The sequence below is a fragment of the Heterocephalus glaber genome, unplaced genomic scaffold (assembly GCF_053883595.1).
Source record: "Heterocephalus glaber isolate CG9 unplaced genomic scaffold, H.glaber_assembly_v1.0 deba00001442, whole genome shotgun sequence".
NCBI lineage: Eukaryota > Metazoa > Chordata > Mammalia > Rodentia > Bathyergidae > Heterocephalus > Heterocephalus glaber.
The window spans coordinates 56,459,594-56,475,966 of NW_028258296.1; the positions used below are offsets into that span (position 1 = coordinate 56,459,594).

The 16,373-nt window shown below is 35.9% G+C and overlaps 1 protein-coding gene across 1 annotated transcript in view; it reads left to right on the forward strand.

The window, feature by feature from the left end:
• Vps45 (vacuolar protein sorting 45 homolog) overlaps positions 1-16,373 on the forward strand; it is a 67,083-nt gene that overhangs the window by 17,656 nt on the left and 33,054 nt on the right. Inside the window, exons 11-13 of the mRNA XM_004853951.3 lie at positions 8,477-8,635; positions 9,012-9,119; positions 10,135-10,256. Coding sequence (XP_004854008.1) covers positions 8,477-8,635; positions 9,012-9,119; positions 10,135-10,256 — 389 coding nt within the window. The remainder of the gene's footprint in view (positions 1-8,476; positions 8,636-9,011; positions 9,120-10,134; positions 10,257-16,373) is intronic.

Consider the following 16,373-nt stretch of genomic DNA (forward strand, 5'->3'; position numbering starts at 1 on the left):
CAAATGAACACCATTTAAGATAGAGTTATAATCAGAGCCACAGAAGAAGTATGATGTGCAATCCCTGAGTTCAGTCTGTGAATTGAGTATTTATGAGGGTCACCTAGTTTACTAGAAAGACCGCTAGACTAGAATCAGAAGATCTGCATATTAGTGTTTGATTTACCAATACTGGCTTTGTGACCTAGAGCTGCTGACTTAGTCACTGAGCCAGTTTCCTCATTTGTAAAGTAGGCATAATACTACCTATCTCACAGGTTATTAGGAAGACATTGAAAGGTAAAATGTATATTAAAATGTATTATCTAAGTTTTTTTAATTACTGAAGATTGCTTTTCATTCTACAAACATGTGAATGCCTTCTACATATGGATACTGCTATGAGGATCTAGGACTACAAAGATGAATATGATACCATCCTTTTCCCTAATGTACTCACACTAGAGGGAGAAAGAAACTATATGAAGTTGTGATACCATGCAGTAATTGCTATAATAGAGGTATTTACATGGGAATATGGAAATACAGAGGAAGGGCAACTATTTTCCCCAAGGATTAGGCTTCTGAGAGCTTCTCTGAGAAGATAACATGAAATCTGAGTTTGGACAGATAAGTGGAGAAAAAGGAGAAACACGAAAACATTCTCAGCAGAATAGTTCAATGTAGATAGTGCAGGGAACAAGCTGAAGAGTGGTTTAGATAAACTGGAAAGACAGGTTGGGGCCAGTTTATGGTCAATGAAAAGAAGTCAGGCTTTAATCTTTTTTTGTTTGTTTCCTTTTTTAAGTTAAGTTTATTGGTACATTTTAGGTATAAGCTTTAATCTTAAAATGATGGGAGCTACAAAAGATTTTAGAAGAAAAGTGATATAATTAAACCCTGACCTCAAGAAATTTTCTAGTCTAGTTGAAGAGACAAAACTAAAAGTATAAGAAAAAATTATATAGTGCTTCAAAATGGTATTCAATTAAGTCAAAATTATGATACTGACTGTAATAGGCTTTGAGATTATTAGAAAGAGTTTCTTAAGGAAAGGAGTATTAGGATGATCCTCATAAAGAATGAATAGAATTTGGAGGAGGAGTTCAGTCAGGAATAACAGCAACAGCAAAGATGCAGAAGAATGCAGGAAATAATAAACATTTGACCTTTTGAGATTAGGGGTGGAAGAGAAATAAAAGATAAAATTGTGTAGGTAGCCGGGAACCAGCTTATGAAGAAGCTTGTAAGGGGAATTTGTATTTGCTGAGGTAGCCAGAGAGGTCCAGTGTAGGATCCAGTGTGTAGAAAGTTGTTATGAAAGCAGTATTTTAGGAAATTTAGTCTAGTAAGGATGAAATGGACATGAAAAACTGAAGTCAGAGAGGTTCGTAGACTTACAGTGATAGAAATAAAAATGTATAGTAAGGAGCAAATCTGAGAGACATTGAAAAGGAAGAAAACAATTAAATGACAAATTAGATATAAGGATAGAAAGAATAAATTAGAGGTAATTCCAGGATTCCTGAGAAATGACAAAATTTAGTGCCCCTAACAAGGAACTTAGGAAGAAGTGTCCTTTGGGAAACACCTACAAGAAGCACATTTCCTCATTTATAGGACCCTATATTCTAAAGCTTAATTTCTCATTCCCTGCTGCAATTCTACTCTGTTTCATTAAATGAAGCCTCCTGGGTATATCGGAAGCAGCACAGGCTTTGGAGCCAGACTGTCTTGACTTATACCCTCCCTGTACTTACTGAAGTTTCTTTGGAAAATTACTGACTTTGCCCAAGCATCAGGGGTAGTAATTGCAGACCTTCAGATTGTTACAGGAATTCATACAGTATACAAAATGTTTCCCATATGATAGGCATTTTGTAAATGTTGGTTCCCTTCCTCCAAGCATAATTTTTCTTTTTTGGTACTGGGGATCAAACTTGGGACCTTGCTCTTGCGAAGCAGGTGGCTGCACCACTGAGCTAAATCCCTGGGCCCCCAAGCATAATTTTTTTATACATACTGTAATCAAAAGAAATAAATCCACCTCCAGCTACTCTATTATGTTAAGATCTTTACTGAGATTTACAGTTTTTGGTGTTAATTTTTTTAAATGTTTGTTGAGGTTTCCTCTGAAAGTACTAGCATTTTGTAAATCATAAAGATACTAATTACATTAACATGAAGTGCTTTTTCATCTCTGTTTTAGTTTTGTCACTGCATTCCTACATCTTCACAGAGAACTCTGTCCTTTATTCTGATATTATTATTTTTAAAGTGTGTTAACTTCTAATTCTTAATAGTTAATGTAAATATTTGGTGAGAGAGGAGTATAATAACAGCTGAGTCTGTTAATAAGAGGGAATTTTTTTTTTTTTTTTTTTTTTTGATACCAGGGATCAAACTTAGGACCTTGCGCTGCAGTGGAACCACTGAGCTAAATCCCTGGGCCAATAAGAGGAGGTTTTAAAATTTGTTTTTATTTTAGTTTTTTGTTTCAGTTTTGTGGTGCTAGTGATTAAACCTGGGGTGCTCTACCACTGAGCTATATCCCTGTCCTTGTTTTTTATTTTCCAACAAGGTCTAACTAAATTGCCCCAACTGGCTTTGAACTTGTGATTCTCCTACCTCAGCCTCCTGAGTAGCTGGGGTTATAGGAATGCTCCACCACCCCCAGCATGTTAATAGTTTCATGTGCATCCTTACAGTTATTCCATGTATATGCAAGGCGGTGTGTTTGTGTTTATCTTTTAATTCATATGTCACCAATCTCTACGTGGAGTTCACCATTTGTTTTTTCACTTAACCATGTGTCTCAGAGACTGTTTCAGATCAGAATCTAAAGACTCATTCTTTTTAACTGCTAAATAGTATCCTTTGTAAAGATGTACTGTACCATAATGCATTTAACTTAGCCAACCTACTTTATTTGTTTTTTGTTTTTCTTGGTGCCAGGGATCGAACTTGGGTCCTTGTGCTTTCGAGGCAGGCTGCGGAACCACTGAGCTAAATCCCTGGCCCCTAGCCAACCTATTTTAAACAACTCCATCAATAATAGTTCATGGTTGTTTTGTGGGTCTAATACAAGTGTTTCTATATTTATCTCAATAAAATGAGTCTTCTACTTCTTACTAAATAAAAATGAAAGTTTGTCTTATAACTAAATTTAAATTTACTTGTGTTTCTTTATCATTTGATTTTTTTCCCTTTAAAACAATAGAACCAAACTTAATCACTAACCCATTTTAAATTCTTTATGTCTCTCTACCATTTGGAAAACAGTTAGAAAAAATTATTGTAACTTCTTGCCTGAAACTTTACTTTTTGTTAACTTTAAAAGTAGATATTTTAAAAATGTAGCCTCTATTTGTGATCTACTTTACATTGCTAAAACTTATTTCTTGAAGGTTTTCTTGTCCAAGGTACAGAATTGGGGCTTTACAGTAAGCTGTAGACTTGGGCCCCCTTACCATAAAAGATCTCTTTCGTAACATGATTTAAATAGTCCATAAAGGGAACTTTTGTTTGATAGTGATTGGACACTGGGGTCTGACCCCTAGATGGGTTATAACATTCCTTGGCTTGACCTTAGATAGCAATACGTCATAAAGCAATGAATTGAGGTTTTTGAGTAGAGATGGGGTGTGCTTGACTGAATAGTAAGCATGTCATGGTAAAAAAAAATGCTCATATATTGCTAAAAATTAACCTATAAATTGCTGCCACTTCTAGCCCATTATCCTACAGGCTAACAGATTTTTGATTTAGAAAGAATTTCACCAGAACCAAAGTAGTGTCTTATCATTGAAGCATATCATCAAAGGAGATTTATTTGACTTGTAAGGAAGATTTTTCATAACACGAAGAGAAACATCTTCAGAAAGTGAGCAGTCCCCAGCCCCTAGTTCCACCCATGTTGTCATATCACAGCCTTCCATTTAGGAAAAACCAATATCTTTTATATCCTTCTTTCCAGACCTTGGTTAAAGATCTCAAATCATACTGTTAATGGTACATAGTAAAGAATCACTTAATATTTGTTAGAAAAATGAGGAAGAAGAGTTCTACTGAAGAAATACAGAATAATGGCTGAGAATGTAGGCCTCTGATGACATGGATTTGAAAATGATTCTTAACCACTCTGATCCCCAGTCTTTTCGTTTGTAAAATGGGAGAAAATAACAGTACTTACTTCAAAGATTATGGTGAGGATGCAATGAGTCCTTAATATGGTACCAGGTACTTAAAACTTGCAACAAATACTGTCTCCATTAGGTAATTATTATTTGATATTATGTACATTTCTACTTTCTTTATGGCAGCCAGAACCTGTTTTTAGTCCACGGATGACCTTGAATCTCTTCCTGATTTTTCTCATCAAAATCTTTTTTTCAAACTCCTTGAGACAAATAGCACTATTTTGATCAATTAAGAGTAAAAATTATCTTTTTTTACCTCTAATCAACACTTAGCCAGTATTTCAGAAACAGTGTCAACCAAAAGACCTCCTACAAAGCTAAACTGTACGGTGATTAGTGATTGAGAAAAAGAATACAGTACTGACTGAGATGTTGTGTAGTCAATGAAATTGAGTCTTGCCTTTATCATTTTTCCCAGATAGCTCTTTATACTCCCACAAGAGTATTGTTTCAGGCTGTCAGATCAGCATGTTGAGTGAACACTTACGCCAATTCCATTTTGCTATCCTAATCTGTTGATTTATTTTGTTATTCATTGACTGTTTATTACATAAATGTGTATGGAAGTGATTCTGTATTTAGGTTAAACTAAGGCAAAAAAAAAAGAGAGAGAGAAGGCTTTCTTTGATTACTGAGTTCATCTCTAATGTGTGTAATCGTTTAAAATGTAGATATGTCCTAAATCTTTTTTCTTGCTGTACTGCTTCATCATGATAGAAAATAAAAAACAATGGAAGAATCTGTTAATATTAGAAAATAATTATTTTCCTTGATCTCTTCTGAGTAAATGTTAGTTTCTTTTGGAAAGTTAACCTCCAAAGACACCAAAATGCAAAGTTTTTGAATCCAATCTTAAGTAGATAATAGTTTTCTGCTTATTCATCTGTTGTGGTTATGTAATAGCTTACCTTTCTCTCTTGATAGTTGTAGGGTTATGGAAATTTTAATAAAAAGAACTCAAAAAGTCAGGTATATTTCCATCAAATAAATGCTACCACATAACACATACCTGCTGTGTAGCTAGAAGCCTCTGATTCTTTTTTCTCTTTTCGGGTTAGTACCCTGGAATCTCAGTATAACATATGCCATTGTTGGCCAGTTGTGAGTCAAGTAGCCAAAAGGGAAATAGTTCAAAATGAAGTCAAAAGATAACGTGGGATTAAGGCACACAAGGATTGATAGATCTGTTCCAAGACTGGAATAGCTAAAAAGGAAGAAAGAACTTAGCTTATACCTACAGACTTCTTTTCATGAGGGAATAGATGAGTCTACCAGAAAGTGGACCTGTACCATGAGTTAGGTCTAAAGAGCTCAAAAGTAGGCAAAAATGGTTTACTCAAAGTAATCCTAGGTTGAATCTGGGTCAAGTCCTTAAGGGAGTGCTGAGTTAAGCCAGATAATCTGAATACCAGTACCAAATCTCAAAAAATAGGTATGGATTCTTGAAAGGGAAACCAAATCAAGATCCAAGTGAAGGTAATTAGAAAGGAAACAAGCAGAAAGGGTACAAACTGTTTGCTGCAAATTGTCTCTGACTGTTTCTATGCTACTCGTGTAGGTTTGTAGTTACTTAGCTGTCTCACCTTTGCTTAAAAGTACCAGCCAGCCAGAAATTGAGTGGATTAGAGGCAAAAGGAGCATGGCTGCAGGACAGGAAGTAAAACATTATACCTGGAAGAAAAGTGACAACAGAGACCCCAGATGGAATTTCTTAGGGTTTTAAACTTGTGCCAAGTCAATTGAGAGATGCAATTATGTATGTGTATGTGATAAATAAGTTGTATCATAAAATGTTTTCTTCACTTTATGTTAGAAAATAGTGGAACATTTGAACACATATTCTAAATAGGCTATTCCATGGTTCCTATGTGGAAAGGTTTCCACAAAATGAAAATAAGTAAGAAAATTCATATGAATGTGAGTTCTAAATGAGACATTTCTTCCTTTTTTGATCTCTTAGGGATAATTGTAGTGAAATTTTAACCCGGAAAAGCAGCAGCAGGAATTCCTCTAAGAGAAATTTGTACTTGAAAGCTACCTCAGAGGTTCCCCATACCACCTTAGTGGCCATTCTTTGAGGGCAGAACTGGGTTGCTGTGAGGTGCTAGGGAGATAATGTGTGTGATGGTGTCTTATAAGCGTAAAGCACTGTACAGCTGGCAGCTGTTGTGTCCTTAGAGTCCAGTGCCCTCTAACTCTTGCCTCTTTCAGATTTCTTCCTCTGACTTTCCTATTTCTATATACAGTGGCACTATTTTCAATCTCTATACTCATTCTCTGTATTAATCTCTAATTCCAACTTTGTTTGATTCTTTGAGGCATTTTGTAGATGTTACCTCTTTTATGAAATCTTTCCTGATTCCACAGCAACTAGTTATACTTTCTCCTTTTTTTCCTCCCTTTCCCCTGTTGTACCAATTATCAGTTTATATTTTTGTTTTGTTTTTCTTTTGCATACATATGCATCTGTTATAATACCACATATTTGTTCCTTTAAAAAACCACATGTTCTACAAAGTCATGTACTAAAAATAAGGAAGAACTATAGGAAAATAGGAATATAAGCAGGCCACTTAAAATCTGTACAGCTAGCCAGGCTCTGTGGCATGTGCCTGTAATCCCAGCACTGGGGAGGCTGAGGCAGGAGGATCGCTATGAGTTCAAGGCCAGCCTGAACTATGTAGAGAGACCTTGTCTCAAAACAAAACAAAAATCTATCAAACTGAAAAATAAGAGGGCCAGGGATTTAGCTCAGTAGTTTTGCCGCCTGCTGCACAAGTGCAAGGACCCGAGTTCGATCCCCAGTACCAAAAAAATAAAATAAAATAAAAAATAAGAAATCTATATAACGTTGTAATCAAAGCACTAATAAAAATAATCCTAATAAAATATTAGCACAGTTAAATCTCTACAAGCAGTTCTGTTATGTACTGTATTGATTGAAATAGAAATAGTATCTGTTCCTTATTTCACCAGGGAAATAACAACTTAGCCTGTTAAAAAAAAAAGGAAGACTAGGGGTGTAGCTTAGTGTTAGAGCACTTGCTTAGCATACACAGGCCCTAGGTTCAATCCCTAACACTGTGGTTATTGTTTGCTTATTTATTTATTTATTTATTTATTTATTTATTTTTGGCAGTCAAACTCAGGACCTTATGCTTGCCAGGCAGGCACAGTGGCACTGAGCTAAATCCCTGCCCCTGTTTTTATTTTTAAAACAATGAAACATCATTACTTCCTTTCCATTTGCACTTACCCCTTCCCCCCATAGCTTAACATAATGGAAAGTATAGTAGCTCTTAAAGCTACACAACTAGATACTTCCTGCAGGAAATACTTTTGTGGGATTTTTGTTTTTTCATTAACATATTGATAAAGCTTCCTTTTTAATAGCAAGGAGGCCCACCCATGTTGGAAAAATTACATGTGAATCAATACACCTTCCATGTCACATTGATACTGTTTCAATATTTACCAGTCTCCTAGACCTAAAGTACATTGAGAAAATCCTTTTTTCAGAATGGATTATATTTGTTTCATCTCTCTTTGCTCCATTGTCTGAACTCACTGGGACAGAAGTTGGCTCTAACTGATCAATATTTCTCCAGTAGTGCCTGTCCTAGAGCACATAGAGACTCAAATGTATTTATTGGTTTGAATTAAATTAATTGTTCTGCTGAATAATACTGTGTGTACTATATTATACTATACTGAAGGCCCTTACTGTGAGGATGACAGAATCTAAACAAGATTTATTATGGGCCCCTTTGCTGTCAATACTTGCATTTTAAGATTATAAATGCTAACTTTAGAGATGACATGCTATTACACACATGTCTCTGTGCACCATGTCAAGAAATTGTTATTTCTGACGCTTCCTAGAGATTAAGCCTAGTGCTATGCAAAACTGTATCAACCTGTCTCCATTTCGATGTTTAATCACTACACTTAAGAGAAAACAAGAGAGTTTTGCAAGTCAACTATTGTATGCTCTATTGATTAAAGTAGTGGAAAAAGTATATATTCATTATTCCAACAAAGAGATGATAATTTAGGCTATTTAAAAGAAAAAACTACCCTTTCTTAAGCTCATTCTTTTCCTAAAGCAATAGGAATATATTGCCTTATTTAATTCTTACTGTGGGCAAAAGGCAGTTAATGACTTGTATATTGTCATAAAAGTTATCTTAATCATGAACTCAGATGTGTTACTACCACTCAATAGCTATTAGATCTAAGGGATTATACAAGAGATCACTCAAGTAAGGGTAATAAATACTAGTTTTATCCTTCTTCAGAATGTAAAGAGGCTCCTGCAGAACCCTAAAGTGACAGAGTTTGATGCTGCCCGCCTGGTAATGCTTTATGCTTTACATTATGAGCGACACAGCAGCAACAGCCTGCCAGGCCTCCTAGTGGACCTCAGGAATAAAGGTGTTTCTGAGAAGTATCGAAAGGTAACTAAATTTATATATTAATCCCAGCAAACAACCAATTCTGTTATAGTCTTACATCCAACAAATGATAAATCATATTTTTTTAAGAAAGTACACAGAAATGTGTAATTCTGTCTTTTCACATCTTTAATAAAGTTATTATTTATGCTGGACATAGTGGCGCATGCCTGTAATCCCAGCACTTAGGAGGCTGAGACAGGAGGATTGCCGAGAGTTCGAGGCCAGCCTGGGCTACATAGTGAGTTCAAGGCCAGCCTGCACTACATAGTGAGACCCTGTCTGAAAAAAACAACAGTCATTATTTATGAAGCAAACTCCTGATCCTAAGCAATAAAAGACTATCTCTCCCCTCCCCTTTTTCTTTTTCTTTTTATAGCTTGTGTCTGCAGTTGTTGAATATGGTGGCAAACGGGTTAGAGGAAGTGATCTTTTCAGCCCCAAAGATGCTGTGGCTATAACCAAACAGTTCCTCAAAGGATTGAAGGTATAGACATCTCCTTTCTGCTTTCCTAAGTGAGAAACAGTTAAAGCTCCTGAGACTGAGCCTGAATAAATATGATCTTCCAAGTCTCTTCAGGGTTGCTGCTGGTTTCAGTTAAATGAAATGAAAGCAGTACCCTCATAAGCATTTTCTTTTAGTAGTTTCTGTATTGACCACTATCAGCATTGGTGCAAAGAGCTGAGCGAGCTGGGGATTTAGCTCAGTGGCTCCACTGCCTTCCTCACAAGCTCAAGGACCCAAGTTTGATCCCTGGTACCAAAAAAAAGCAAAGAGCTGAGCAAGGAAATAACTGGAATTATTCGAGGAAGTACTCAAGGGCAGAAGGACAGTTTCATTAGTTACAGCTATTTTTTTTTCATTTGTTTATAATTTAAGATTTAGGTAGGCATCGCTTCTCGGCCCTTTGGCTAAGATCAAGTGAAGATTTAGGTAGTTTCTCTTTGAAAATTAAAGAGAAAATAAAAATTTATTGATCTTTTAAAAATAGTAACTTACTTTTTTAATGGTTAAAAATTAGTTTTAACATACTAGCCTTTCTTACATTCCCTGAAGTGCTTCTACTTTCTTGTATTTTTTGTTTTGTTTTTCTGAGACAGGGTCTCGTTCAGGCTGGCCGGGAACTCCCAGTGATCCTCTCATCTCAGCCTCCTGAGTGCTGGGATTACAGGCGAGCATCACCATGCCTGGCTCTTATGTGTTTAAAATCCCCCTTTTTATACAATCTTTCCTTTTGTTTGTTTTATCTATCATTTACCATTTTCACAAAGAAATAAGACTCATTGAATACATGATAAAAGATGTAAGCTATTTCAGTTTTTAAATTCCTTTATAATAGCTAGTGTGAAATTTAGTATTTTTATAAAATTGGAGCATTTCTGTTTGATTAAAGTAATTTTTTTATCCTAAATTCCTGTTCGAATCTCTACTGAGTGTATGACCTTTTCTAATCTATGAGTATATCTCAAAATGATATAAGAACCATTTCCCCCTGTTTTAGGGAGTAGAAAATGTATATACACAGCATCAGCCTTTCCTGCATGAGACCCTGGACCATCTCATCAAAGGGAAGCTTAAGGAAAGCCTCTATCCTTATGTAGGCCTCAGCACACTGAGAGACAGGTAAGGCAACAAAGATGCTAATAACAAAAACCAGAAACCCTGAGGGAGTAGGAAATTTAGAGTAATATTAGAGACAAACACTGCAGTTATACCATTCTGCCCCACCTCCCTCTTTTGTTTCATTCATTTGGTTTTACATGTCAGTGTTCCACTGCTAAGCCTGAGACATTTTCTTGCTTTGGAATATATTTTAGTATATGTGCTGCCAAAGCAAGCACTTGCTTTGGAATACAGAAACAGGTGTTGTGGAGGCCCCCAAGTCCTTGTATTCTGTATTTTAGTAGTATGTCAGTTTACTTATGCCATTTAAGGTTCAGTTCGATGGCATCTGGCATTTGGAGTTTCAAACATCAGAGCCAAAAATAGATTTACTGCTTGCTTGCCATTAGGAGCAGGTTGTTACTATTTTTGGTGAGGACTGGACTTTGCCAAATGTGGCCAGCACACAAACTGAGAGACCCAATTAGCAAAGGCCATTTGTTACACAGGAGAAAGGGATGACTTGCTTTTAGCTGTAATTTTAATACAGTGGTTAATTTTAATTAAAAAAAGAAACTTGTCCAGAACAACTTATTTGGCCCAACCTGAAATTTTAAATGCAAACAAATTGTACTTAGTTAAAAATTCCATTCTTATATTTTTTTATTTGGAGTGCATATTATAAAGGGCCTAACATATGTAACTGAACCATCCCGTGTAATTTAATGTGAAAATTTTACTGTTGGTATAATTCTTCTATTGTTTCACCTAATGATAATCTAACAGCTTAGATATGTAGAGTTTTATATGTAAATGAATGTCTAAAAGGGGAAAATATTTTAAGGTTCATTGATTACTCTTTTATATCATGAAGTAAATTTTTTCACTTTGTCCCTTTTTAAAATCTTTCTGTAATTTGGTACAGAATAGAAAAATAATCAACTTTTAAAAGACTAAGGTTGAAAGGCTAAACATCTGTTGTTAGAGTACATTCACTTTGATAAGATGTTTAAGGACCTTAGCATCAAGATTCAGAAATGTCAGCCAGGATTATAAGCCTGTAATCCCAGCACTCAGGAGGCTGAGGCAGGAAGATCTCAGGTTCAAATCCAGCCTGTACTACATAACAAGATCCTGTCTCAAAGAAAAAAAAGAAAAAAAGTTAGCTAAGTAGGAAGAATGAAAACCAGCCCAAGTTATTCACCTGAGAAGATTTTTGAAAAACAACTCTAATCTTGAGGCTTTTAATTAATTTGATAAAATCATTAATTTGCTTATGGATTCCATATAAGAATTACTGAACAAGAAATTAGTTGCAGTGAATACTAAAGTGAAACCATAAGCCAGGCATGGTGGGGCACACTGGTAATCCCTACTGCTTGGGAGGATAAGGGAAGAGGATCATAGATAAGAGGCCAGCATAGGCAATTTAGCAAAACTTGTCTCAAAATTTAAAAAAAAACAAAATTAAGGGGTGGAGATACAGCTCAGTGGTAGAGCACTTAGCTTATCTCGTATGCACATACGGTAGTCCTTGGTTCAATCCTCAGTACCACAAAAAAAACCCGCAGACTAGAAGAATTTATGATGTATAATTAGTGCACGACAGCAGACCTTTCTCAGTTGAGCGATTCATTCCCAAACAAAGCTCAAAATAACGCTCTTCCCCCAAAATGCACAATTATCAGTAGTTGGCATCTGTTAGTATTTGTCACTATAACCTAGATATGTATGTAATTAATAATTCATTTGCTTGATCCTTTAATAGAGCAGATGTTTAGTGAGTGCCTTCAGTATGTCAGCTGTTGTACATGCTGGGGGTGGGGTACAGATGTAGCAGGAGAGACAAGGTACCTGCCCTCAAGGAACTTAGGTGAAGGAGACAAAGTAAGCAAGTAAACAGACATCTTGAGTGTTAAAAAGAAAAGATAGTAAGGTGCAAAGTAACTGTGGGAGTAGGGGGGGCAACTTTAGATAAGGAGAACCTCTCCAAGGAGGTGATATTTAATATCGGTTTTGAATTACTAGAAAGCCAAAAAACAATGATTAGGACTGAAAGCCTCCCAAGCAGAGGGAATACCAGTGTACAGGCCTTGAAGAAAGGAAGAACTTGACATGTCTGCAGGCCAGAAAAAAGCCCTGTATGGCTGGAGTATGTATAGTAAGGAAGGAGGAAATAGAGGTCAAAAAGATAAGTGGGGGCTCTATCACATAGGACCTTGAAGTCCCTGGTAAAAAGTTTCGGTTTTTTCTCTTTATATTTGTTTTAAACTAATTTTTTTATTTTAATCGACTATAATTATTTCTTTTTTGTTGTTGTTGTTGTTTTTTGTTTTTTTGAGACAGGCTCTTGCTTGGTAGTTCAGGCTGGCCTTGAGCTCACTGTGTAGCCCAGGCTGGCCTCAAACTTGCAGTGATCCTGCCGAGTGCGAGGGTTACAGGCATGCACCACCATGCCCAGCTAAAAAGCTTTTGGTTTTTGTGATTTTTAAAAATATCATAGAAAGCCATCAAAGAACTATAAGTGACATGAACTCAATTATGTTTTAAAAGATCACTTTGTGGGGAGAATGGATTATCGGAGGCAAATATAAAAGCAGGGAGACTACTGAGGGAGGTTGCTGCAATAGTCCAGGCAAGAAATGGAAAGTGGTTTGAATAGGAGGCTGAGAAAAAAGGTAGAATCAATGGATTTATTAATGGAGCAGAGTGATAGAACAAGGGTAAGAGAGAAGTAAAGAGTAACTGTCAGGTTTGGAAAGACAGTGTTGTTAAGTTGGAGATTCCTGTTAAATAACCAAGTAGAAATACCACAGACTGGTAGTTGACAAGACATTAGTGATATTTAAAGCCATTGGACTAGATAAAATCACTTAAGGAAAAAGCATAGAAAAAGCAAGAATATTGCTCAGAACCAAGCACTGAGTAGAATATAGGAGCCAGCAATGGAGACTGAGAAGACACCAGACACTAGAAGGAAAGCCAGGAGAGACAGCGTGGCATCATAAAGACAAGGGAATGCTGTGTCCAGTCTTCCAAGAGGTGAAGCAAATGAAGTAAGAATTTATGAGATTTGGCAATATCAGGGTCTTTGATGGTCTTATTCCCCAGTTTCAATGAGGTTGAAATCCAAATCAGAAAGATTTATAAGATATAAAATAAAATGGAGACATGCATATACTGTAATACTTTTTAAGAAGTTTACATAAAGAGGGCAGAGAAATGGGATGGTATCTAGAAGAGATTGTGAGTCCAAGAGACAGATATTAGAGCATATTTGTAATCTGATGAGAACTGTCTCATAAAGGAGGAGGAGGAAGGAAAAGAGGAAGAGTAGGAATGAAGTCCTTAAGGGATCCAGAACACAGAGGGCTTCCCTTTGATAGGAGCAGCATTACTGCTTTCATTTTGACAGGAGAGGGAAAACAGAACATACATAGATACAATAGGTTTATAATTTTGGTGGTGAGAACATGAGGCCATCCTCTGATTTTTTTCAATAAAATTTGATGCCAAGTTATCAGCTCAGTTAAGGGGTGAAAGAGAAAACATTGTGAAATCGTCATCTTATAGGCTAAGAATCTAATTTACTATATAAAACAAGTCAACTTCTAGGCAAGGTTGAGTACCCATTATTAGTCATTAATATTTTTTTCAGTACTGGAGATTGAACCCAGTACCTTTGCAGTGAGCTACATCCTCAGCCCTTTTATTATTTTTAATTTTGAGACAGGGTTTTGCTCATTTGCTAAGTTGGGCTCAAACTTGCAATCCAAGTACAGCCAGCAAACCTAGTTGTGTGGTTTCCTCTAGCAACTATTAGCTATGTTGGGTTTAAAGTAGAGAAGGCACATAGTTAGACCCAACTAGGAATGTGAAAAATGATAACAGGAAGAAAGTGTTGGTGAGTAGACTGGAAATTGATGAGGTCAAAGAATTATTATGGTAGGGTATTAGCATAGGTGAATTAGAAGTTCAGAGTGGTTAATGGAGAAGATCTTTTATTCAGAATTTTGTAGGTGACTTGTAATGAAATGTTTAGGTTGTAATTGTGATGTGGGCTGTCCAGGAGAGGAAGAGATAAATGTGGGTGTGGGCATAGAATTAGATGAGGAATCCACATTGATGTTAAAAGTCTCTGAAAGTCTTGAAAAGAGAAGAAATAAAAAGGAAGACAGTAAGCGAGAGGTAAAGTCTTTAGGGAATAAGAATGACCATAAAAGGAGGTCAGGAGGAAACAGTGCAACTATATTATGAGCTTCTAAAACAGTGGAAATTTTGAAGGAGGAAGGCGAAGAAATGGTTGTGACACTACATTGAGGGGCATAGAAGATACCCACATCACCTCCTGCCCTGCTTAACAGAAGCAAGACTGCAAAGGACTCAGAAAAGATTCCTACTTAACACTACCGCTTCTGAAAGTTTACCATATAGATATATTTGCACAAGTACACAAAGATATATAAATAAGGATGTTCACTGAAACATTTATAGTAGCAAAATCTGGGAACAAATTAACTATCAATAGAAGACTAGTTACCTAAATTACTACTAGGCATAAATTGCTAGGCATTCTTTTTTTTAAATACCCTAACTCTTCACAAGATGATATATAAAACTTATTCGGGTATATTAGAAAGAAAAGCAAGGTGCTATCATATCACTTTTGTGTAAAAAACATGACTATAGGGGCCGGGGATTTAGCTCGGTGGTTCCGCCACCTGCCTTGCAAGCGCAAGGACCTGAGTTCGATCCCCGGTACCAAAAAAAAAAAAAAAAAAAAAAATGACTATAAGCATAAACATGGCCATATACATATATATATATATATGTTTGCCATACCTATACACATGACGTGTATGTTATATATGTGTGTGTGAATGAGCACATATATGTATTTTATGTTAACTTTCTGAAAGAATAAACAACAAAATTTTAATAGTCATATGGAGACAGTAGTTAATTATATACTTATCTATCCTTCCTGTTAGATATTAGGTATTACAGTAGTGAAGTCAGAATTATATTTTGTTAATCTTTGGAGTTTTCACTTTCACACAGTGCTTTGCAAAGAGTAGGTATTCAATAGCCATTTGTTAAATTAGGTAAATACTTCTAGCAATTGTTATGCCAAGGTTTATAGTTAGAAAATTTAAACCACAGAATACATTTAATTGATGCTACAAAAAATTTAGATTTTTTTCAGGTTGTTAGTGACCCTATGCAGTATCTTAGCTGTGCATCTCCTATCTGCTTACGCACTATCTGGTGTAGCCACCTTGGCTTTGTTTCATCACATTGAGAAGAATCATTGATTTCATTCATCTTTAAGTATCATGATAGAACACCTTGTTTTATTGTTCTAATATTAGAAGATATCAAAGGAGATTTGGCAAGAGCACAACTTTGCAAAACCAAAACACTTTTAGCCATTAGCTGTTAAACTAGTGTTTATTTAACCTCTTTGTCAGTATGACCATGTCCACAAATTGGATTTGAACTCTGTCCTGCAAATGGGATTCCTACATATCCTGTTATCAAGCTAATTTTTTTTTTCTTACTAAAGAATTGCTTCTTATCCCTGATTGTTTTTTTAAAAGCAACTTTTTCACTTGGTGAAAAAAATGAAGCTATATGATCATGGGTTCCAGAATTGAGCATTTAAAAAGGAAGTACTTTTCACATTTACACAAATTGAGTAGAATCTTGTTGCAGCAGTTTACTTTTGTTTCTATAAAAGCAGCAGTCCTTTTCCTTTGGCTTTTCTTTTTTCTTTTTTCCTGTAGTAAATGCTCTTAAGAACTTTAGCATCTGTAAGTATAATTAAAACTTTAGTGGGCTGGGGATTTAGCTGAGTGGTGCTGTGCCTGCCTTGCAAGCACAAGGTCCTGAATTCGATCCCCAGTACTGGAGTGGGAGGGGGGGGACTTTTGAATTTTCAACATAAATGTAATGGCCCACAAAGTAGATTAAATGTGGCCTTTTGAAAGTTTGCTTTTTTGCCTTACGTATAGAAATATTGATTTCCAGAAATACCATACATGAAATTTAAATTTTTTTCTAATAGTAAGATACAAATCTATTGAGTTTTCAGGATGGCCTTGTATAGCTAGATGCAGCACGAACTGGCTGCTGTTT